The 9,248-nt window shown below is 31.9% G+C and overlaps 2 protein-coding genes across 2 annotated transcripts in view; both read left to right on the top strand.

The window, feature by feature from the left end:
* LOC111704867 (COMM domain-containing protein 4) lies at positions 1 to 5,955 on the top strand. The gene is made up of 8 exons (XM_023477237.1): positions 1 to 21; positions 1,284 to 1,324; positions 2,045 to 2,102; positions 2,766 to 2,799; positions 3,466 to 3,516; positions 3,658 to 3,734; positions 4,552 to 4,588; positions 5,129 to 5,955. Exons 2-8 carry the CDS (start codon positions 1,322 to 1,324, stop codon positions 5,214 to 5,216), a joined length of 348 nt encoding a protein of 115 aa, XP_023333005.1. The 5' UTR covers positions 1 to 21; positions 1,284 to 1,321; the 3' UTR covers positions 5,217 to 5,955.
* Positions 5,956 to 7,357: 1,402 nt separating this feature from the next.
* The window catches only part of LOC111704876 (UDP-glucuronic acid decarboxylase 1), an 8,803-nt gene continuing 6,912 nt past the window's right edge, over positions 7,358 to 9,248 (top strand). Inside the window, exons 1-2 of the mRNA XM_023477246.1 lie at positions 7,358 to 7,464; positions 8,488 to 8,581. Of these exons, the coding sequence (XP_023333014.1) occupies positions 8,564 to 8,581 (18 nt within the window). The 5' untranslated portion in view covers positions 7,358 to 7,464; positions 8,488 to 8,563. The remainder of the gene's footprint in view (positions 7,465 to 8,487; positions 8,582 to 9,248) is intronic.

Raw genomic sequence — 9,248 nt, 5'->3', positions numbered from 1 at the left:
CCTTGAAAATAAATAAACAAGGTAGGATACTTTATTAAACAAGGTAGGATACTTTATTCAAGGCCAGCTCATTGAAAATAGATATTCAATGTAGGATACTTTATTCAAGGCCAGCTCCTTAAACATAGATAAACAAGGTAGGATACTTTATTCAAGGCCAGCTCCTTAAAAATAGATAAACAAGGTAGGATACCTTATTCAAGGCCAGCTCCTTGAAAATAGATAAACAAGGTAGGATACTTTATTCAATGCCAGCTCCTTTAAAATAGATAAACAAGGTAGGATACTTTATTCAAGGCCAGCTCCTTGAAAATAGATAAACAAGGTAGGATACTTTATTCAAGGCTAGCTCCTGGAAAATAAAGAAACAAGGTAGGATACTTTATTCAAGGCCAGCTCCTTGAAAATAGATAAGCAAGGTAGGATACTTTATTCAAGGCCAGCTCCTTGAAAATAAATAAACAAGGTAGGATACTTTATTAAACAAGGTAGGATACTTTATTCAAGGCTAGCTCATTAAAAATAGATAAACAAGGTAGGATACTTTATTCAAGGCTATCTCCTTGAAAATAAATAAACAAGGTATGATCANCACACGGTACATATATTAGGTCTTTAGGGAAATCGCTAAGTAGCGAAACAGATACTTTATTAAACAAGGTAGGATACTTTATTCAAGGGACTGTATATTATATTCCAAGTGACCAAACCAAATCAACCGGAAAAGTTATGCATCTGATTTTTAGACTTTGAAGCATCGTCTTGGTTCTACCCAAGCGGCCACCAACTCACACATACTTTTTATGTTACCCAGGACATTTCAAAACTGCACTGTGCTTGGTTTCAGCTTAAACTCAGATGGAGTAATTGGCAAAATCTTAGGTTCGGTTTTTGTGCGAGGGCTTGCATCTAATGGATTACAGTGCATGCTTAATTCACAATTGTACCCTTTATAAAAACCTCTTATCGTTGTTTTTCTTACTTGCTAAATTGTCATAAATTCCATCATTGTCTCTACAGCTTAAATCGTAAAATTACTTTTACAGAGAAATAACAATTGTAAAAAAATAAGGATATCTCATTCATCCTGGGTCTAACAAAGGTTTAAAGGGTCCCGTTGTGAATCAGACATACCACTGAAAATCACATAAATATATATATTGTAAAGTCTCTTTTGATAATATTTTTATTCTAAAATTTTCAATTTTTTATTAATTAACTTCCAATCCAATAACCTCAGATTATTTAAATCTTACTTTTACGTATGATATTATTTTGTTTAGAATTGCTGGCTGTTGTGTCTGCATTGGAATGGATTGCCATGGTAAGACAATCATTTTAAACTGAGAATTTAGTTTGGGGAGAAGTTTAGGTTGATAAAAGATTGAAATTAGTTTCTGCAAAGATCTGAGCATTTACCATCATTCGTAATATTCTAATTCTGATATCTTTGCAACTTGATGTCAAACACCTTTATTATAGTGTATACTGTTCTGATTTGTGAGTTCTCAATGAGGACCCATATTAGTGCGTCCGCCGTCAAGGTCCAATGTCTCAGCTGTCAACTTTTTTAGTATGTCCTTTTCTCAGGTCGATTATTGCGACTGCCGGTGTTATTTTAATTAACCTTCATTGTAGAGGAGCGTCTACGATTTACAGCAGAAACCTCCAAACCTTTACATAAGATAGGTAATTTGAAGGTATCGTCGTATTTCTTAACTTTTATTGGCAGTGAAGATTATGTACGTTTGCGCACTATAGTTTCAGTAGAAGTAAATATTTCCATTTACTGATAGCGCCGATTGAAGGATTCATATCTCTAATTGGATAACAAGACAGATAGAAAGATAGATGTTACTGCCATACTATTTCTATTGGTTCAGAGGAGACAACAAACACATGACTGAACCCTGATTGGATCAGGCGCTAATTGACTCGGCATACAGGAGTGTGCAGAACATTTGGATTGATGAAAGGAGAAGATCTGATGAAAGGGAACATTTTTGTATTTTTAACTTTTTTTCATCTTGAATTTTTATTTAAGGCAGGTGGGAAGAATCGCGTAGAATATTCTGTGCTAGCTGAAGAACTGGAACAATTAGGAATAAAATATTTCTCCCCAATAATTTATTTTTACATTAGAGTTGCGTTCAAACGAACATAAAGTGCATTATATGACGTAAATGTATCAGTTTGTTTTAGTCCTGATCAGTGCTTAGGATCGGGATCCGCAACATTTTGGCTTCCTAAATTCGGATCCACACAATTATGCGGATCCACGGATCCTGGATCCAAGGAGCAAAATATCAACCCTAAACTAAAACAAAAATCTTTTAAGAAAAAATTATGAAAAACTTTATTATCAAAATAACGAATAAACAGAAGTTAAATAATTAAATTCTTGTTCTCTTAAATAAAATCAGAAAATCTTAAATAAATGTTCATGACCTGGTTCCGCATCCGGGTCCGGATTCTGGTTCCGCATCAAAGTTAAATGAATCCTTAGCACTGGTCCTTATTGAGTGGCCTGTTAAAAAATCAAAATCAAAAATGTATATGTACGCCCCTCAGTTTGTATAATGCACACACAATGCAAAACTATTTTAACCGCGACATCTTTTTTGTCTTTTGTAGATTTTAAGGATTCCGAGGCCTGTGAGCTTACAAACATGTTTTTTGTCGGNGGAGATTTCTATTTTTAGTAAAGCATAATACAAAGATTAAGATAATTTTTTAAAACTTAAATCTTTTTGATGTGACTGTAGGAACTCCAAGAGAGCATGCTGGGGCCATATCAAGGTAAGACATTTTTAACTATTTGGAATTAAATGAAGTATATTTCAGTCCTGAGACAGAATTTAAAAAACTTGAGGCGCGGCTTAAATTTGAGACGCGGATCAAATAGGGTTGGTTTCACTTAAAATTCTATTCAATGTTTCAAGATTTAAACCGGCACTGAATTGAAACCGGTTATTCGGGGATTTGAGACGCGGCTCAAACTCATTAAATTCGGACTCTGATTCAGTAATTTCATTATTTTGGGATGGGAGTGTGGTCATAGAACGTACTTTAAAGTCTGATTTGATTTACACCCACACAAAAAATATATCATATAAAAAAGAAGAAGAAACAGTGAAACTTAGAATCCCCCTCTCTTTCTAATTCATGAAATCCGCTAATTCATGAAACCCGCTAATTCATGAAACCCGCTAATTCATGAAACCCGCTAATTCATGAAACCCGCTAATTCATGAAACCCGCTAATTCATGAAACCCGCTAATTCATGAAACCCGCTAATTCATGAAACCCTCTAATTCATGAAACCCTCAAATTCATGAAACCCGCTAATTGCGTAATAAAATTAGTAAAACATTACTTAGTTAATTTGAATGAATTTGACCATCTGTTAAAATAAAAAATTCAAAAATGCTTAAAAATATGTTTTTTTTATTGAATATATTTAGGGTGTACAGGGATAACAGGGATGAGTTGGAACAGTATCTTCAGAAAATCAGGGATTTTTTTTAGAAAAATTGATTCCTTCTTTTCAAATAGAAAATGGATTTTCTTTTGAATATATTTTTAAAAATTATAGAAATATTGATCGTCTACAGGAATTTGTCTATTTTGATCATTTTTCAATAAAAAAAATTTAGTCTTCGGTTCTCTAGACTCAATACTTGTCAGGTTAAACTCTTAAACGGAGGAGACAAGGATAAAGGTTTTATTCTAGGTATTATTACTATTATTATTATTAATGTAGATGTTGTTTAGTTGTTTAGGGTACAATTACACTGGGGAAATCGAGCAAAGATTAAATTAATCTTTGGATTAACAGAAGATCGTGCTCAAGTATTGATCTTAATATCTACAATAGTTCCCAGCTCAGTAGACTTGAACCCTTTTTCTTGTGCTAAAACAATTAAGATGTGTTTGATTTTTTATCAAAAAATCAAAAAAAGACTTATTAAATTATGGAGCAGATGGAAAAGAAGGAAATTTACAGAATTAAATACTTTTTTTACTTTTTAGTTTAAGAAAATCAAGAAATTTTCCTTTAAAAGGGTTTTATTGTAGAATCTGGTATTGAACTCTTCAAATTTGTCACTTCAAATCTAGTCGTCTGTTCCTTTAATACTTATTTTTCTATGTACGTACTTAAAGGGAGTGTTCGCGAAAAATGAAAGGGGGTATAGGCTTAATGCGATAAAATTGAAAAATTGAAATATAAAAAATTAATTAAAAATATTAGAAAATATAAACTATATACAAATGTGGCGAAAGATAATCGATGACTATAGGTTGTAATATCTGAATGATTTGTTTGAAATTAAGTTGACTTTTTTACGGTCTAAGTCGTTTGTTGCAATTTTCTCAATTTGTATGGGCGCTACGTTCTTTGGTATCAGACGTATTTAACAATTTTCTCCTTACAGGCGCAACAGATGGAAGAAAGATTAGTAGCGATCAAAAGCGATTTTTTATCGCATTAAGCCTATATATCCTTTCATTTTTCGCGAACACTCCCTTTAAGCAGATCTTTTTTTTAGATTTAGAAGTGCAAGACCAAAACAGATCAGAAAACAGGAATAAAGAAATCGTTTATCGTATTGCTGCACATTTTAAAATATTTTTAGCTAGACCAGATTTTATAAATACAGAGTAATGAGAAGTAGTTGAACTGCATAGACCTGGCTGAACCAGATTTTATAAATACAGAGTAATGAGAAGTAGTTGAATTACATAGACCTGGCTGAACCAGATTTTATAAATACAGAGTAATGAGAAGTAGTTGAACTACATAGACCTGGCTGAACTGGCATTATGCGGCTCAACTGCTTCTCCTTATTCATTAAATCTAGTTCCTGAGGTGGGAACTCTTGTATTGTGTAGATCAAAACCGATCTGCAGGTTAATCTGCAGATTAATCTTCATTTAAAATCCTGCATAGTAATCATACTCTCCAGGGATAAATGAAATAAAGAGATTAAGCATTGATTCTCAAATTAAAAGTGCCCACAAAGGATATCGAGATCAATCGTTTAGAATGATAAGCATCCAACATAAAAGTTCCCAACTCTGGTTTTTGAATAATAATACTTGAGATTTTAAGATTTTAATATTTAGAAAGATAGCATTAAGCGAATTGATGCTTCGGATGCTAAAAAACGAGTTGAAGACAGCTAGAGAAAGCATCGAAATGTATCAACTTTAGATAAGAAAGCATCGAAATCTTTCGATTTGGTTTCAGGTGTCATATAAACGCTTTTACTTAAGAAAGCATTGAAATAATTTAACTTTCGGAGTTATTATCGAAATGAAGAAACTTTACAAAAAGAAAGCATTTAATGTATTAACTTTTAAAAAAGAAAGCATTGAAATGTATAACTTTACAAAAAGAAAGCCATGAAATGTACTTACTTTAAAAAAAGAAAGCATTGAAATTTATCAACTTTACAAAAAAAAGCACTGAAATGTGTCAACGTTTGGTAAAGAAAATTGTCTTTAAACTGAGCCCTTTCGAAAAAAAATTACGTCATGATTGAAGTTTGACATCACTGATACACATCAATTGACATCACTGATACACATCAATTGACATCACTGATACACATCAATTGACATCACTGATACACATCAATTGACGTAAAGTTTACACATTGAAGTTAAGTGAACAGTGTTTACTGTTTATGTTTGTATAACTTGTTTGTGATTATACTGTGATTAAACTAATTATATTTTAAAATGTCAGGTTTAGAATTATTAATTTTAATGTTTTTGGACTAATAATTTTAAATTCCAGCCTTAAATAAATGGTGTTTTGCCCCTATTTACTAAATTATTTTAATGATCTCCTTCCACTGCCGTAAACAGATTTGAGGCATTTAATTTAGAGATTTCTGGTGTTTTTCTATGATTGAATTTAGAAAACTCATTCTGTGATTTATTTCAGAAGAATGTTAAAAAATTAACTTCAAGATTAGGTGTACCATGATGAGGGCCTTTGGGGGTTTGTGTGCCGGGTTCATTTTTAGGTCAGTGTTTTCTAGATTTATGTCGTCTTCTAGAGTCCAGACACTTGAAACCCCCTAGTCAGTGTTTTCTAGATCTATGTCGTCTTCTAGAGTCTAGACACTTGAAACCCCCTAGTCAGTGTTTTCTAGATTTATGTCGTCTAGTCAAATACTAATCATGATAATAAACAAATAATTGTTTTTGGGATAAATATTTTTTTAAGAATAAAAAAGGATTTGATTCGCTAAAAAGGGGAAATAAATCACTCCCCCTTCCACCCCCGCCTCTGGGCTGTCGTTTTCATTGTCAGTGTTATTATTATTGCCAATAACGTTAACTAATCCTTTAATATTTAGCTAACACTCTTCACCTTCTGATTCTAATTTCTATTTCTATTCACATTATTTGCTTTATCTCTACTTTTATGACATTTTCTTTCAAAATGTTCCTTTAAATATTATTTTTTATCTGATTTTTGTTATCTTTGTTCTTTTTATTTTTATATATTTATTTTACTTTTATTTGATACTTTTAATTTCATTTGTGCTTTTACTTTCGTCTTTTTTGTTTTCTCTGCATCTGTTTCTTTTACTTTCATCTGTTTCTTTTTACTTTCATCTGTTTCTTTTACTTTCATCTGTTTCTTTTTACTTTCATCCTTTTTGTTTTCTTGTATATGTGTCTTTTACTTTCATCTGTTTCTTTTTACTTTCATCTGTTCTCTTAGTTTCATCTGTTTCTTTTTACTTTCATCTGTTTCTTTTACTTTCATCTGTTTCTTTTACTTTCATCTGTTTCTTTTACTTTCATCTGTTTCTTTTTACTTTCATCTGTTTCTTTTACTTTCATCTGTTTCTTTTACTTTCACCTGTTTCTTTTTACTTTCATCTGTTTCTTTTTACTTTCATCTGTTTCTTTTACTTTCATCTGTTTCTTTTTACTTTTATGGGTTTATGTTCACTGTTATCTGCTTCTTTTTACTTTCACGGATTTATTTTACTTTGAACTGTTTTTTTATTTTTATCTGTCTCTTTTACTTAGATTTGTTTCTTTTACGTTAATTTGTCTTTTTATTTTCCTTTATTTTATTTTCATCTGTTTTTTTAACCTTAATTTGTTCCTTTTTACTTTCATCTGCTTCTTTTACTCCTCTTAAACTTTTAATTTCAACTGCTACTCTAACTTGAAACTGTTTATAAAGTTTTAAAATTAATATTAATTTCTGGAAACCATTGATTTCACTGATCCAGGGTTCTGAGCTCCCATAGTCACCATTGTAAATCGGACATTGCCATCTTTGCATAGAGGGGTCACTTGAAATTACGCTTATAGTTAACATTTATTATAATTTATATATTTCCCTTTTTTTAAAGAATACTGGAGGAGAAGCTTGAACTACTAGCATCTCGTTTACCCCCGGAGCAGGCTTATCCTGATATCAAATTCAGGTACAGAGCTCCACTTAATATTGTACATTCGTCGTCGAATATCTAATACAATAAAGACGACATTCGATTTTAATATTTATTTCTACAACGCTTTCAAACACAAAAACAAACAAAGAGAAGCTATTAAATAATAGTTCCTCTTTGTTTATTTGGAAACTTTTAATATTAAAAACCTTGTTGAAATTAAAACTTAAATAAAATGGTTGTCTCATTGTATCGATATAAACGCCGATCCTTTGTAGAAAGTACATTGATTTCTTGATTAAAAAGAAATAAACACTGCTATTCTAAATAAATTTAGGTCAAAGACGACTTTCAAGCTTTAATTAATTAACAAATTTTTCCGGTTTATTTGAACAGCACTTTACTTCTCATTAAAACTGAACACTTGACTTTGAACATTTCCACGGAGAAATATATGTAATGAAATTGTTACTATACAGGGTGTCCCACGAAACATGACAGTAACCAGACCGTTTGAAGGTCGTCTTTGATCTTTGAAATAATTTGCGGCATTTATTCGTACACATCATAATTTAAAAGTAAAATTCTAGAGTTAATACAAACAAAATACCCCTAGTCCTGGAATAAAAAAATATGACTGCCGTTTATTTTTCTGTACTATCCAAATCACTAAAGATATTTTAAAAATGTTGTTAAAATTTCGACAAGTTTAGTTTTAAAAATAAATTGAAGTGTGAACTAATATTTTTAATATTTCCGCTAATATTTACGGCAAAAAAATGCCAGACTACATTTTGGAAATGCTAGGACTATACGAATTTTGTGATAATTTTCTTAACGAATCATTCAAGAATGCCGCAAATAGCTCCAAAGCTTTACTGTAATATCTCGTGGGAAACTCTGCATAATCGTGGACTTAATCAGCAAATGATATTTTTATCAATGATTAAATATAAAAAGAGGGGAAAAGAGAGAAAAATCAATAAGAATCATTCCAAGCCCCGCTTCAAATTCTGGAGAGAGAAAATAACATTTTTATCACTAATTTTATTTTTCCAGAAGTTACAAAGATCGGAAAAGAATTCTAATAACTGGTGGAGCAGGGTTTGTTGGATCTCATTTAGTTGATAAACTTATGATGGATGGACATGAGGTAAATAGTCTGGTAAACATGGGGTAAACATGGAGTAAACGTGGGGTAAACATGAGGTAAACACGGGGTAAATATGAGGTAAACATGAGGTAAACACGGGGTAAACACGGGGTAAATATGAGGTAAACACGGAGTAAACATGGGGTAAACATGAGGTAAACACGGGGTAAATATGAGGTTAACACGGGGTAAACATGGGGTAAACATGAGGTAAATATGAGGTAAACACGGGGTAAACATGGGGTAAACATGAGGTTAACACGGGGTAAACATGGGGTAAACATGAGGTAAATATGAGGTAAACACGGGGTAAACATGGGGTAAACATGAGGTAAATATGAGGTAAACACGGGGTAAACATGGGGTAAACATGATGTAAACAAGGGGTAAATATGAGGTAAACACGGGGTAAACATGGGGTAAATATGGAGTAAATATGAGGTAAACATGTGGTAAACATGGGGCAAACATGGGGTATACATGAGGTAAACATGAGGTAAACATGAGGTAAACATGGAGTAAACATGGGATAAACATGGTATAAACATGGGGTAAACATGAGGTTAACATGCGGTAAATATGGGGTAAACTCATAGATAAATAAATAAACATAGATAGCTTATGTACGCAAAATCACCAAGAATTGTATCCTTTTTACTTTCATCTG

Source organism: Eurytemora carolleeae, unplaced genomic scaffold (genome assembly GCF_000591075.1).
Source record: "Eurytemora carolleeae unplaced genomic scaffold, Eaff_2.0 scaffold638, whole genome shotgun sequence".
NCBI classification, from domain to species: domain Eukaryota; kingdom Metazoa; phylum Arthropoda; class Copepoda; order Calanoida; family Temoridae; genus Eurytemora; species Eurytemora carolleeae.
The sequence above is the reverse complement of the archived record's forward strand: the minus strand, read 5'-3'. Positions and strand labels throughout refer to the sequence as shown.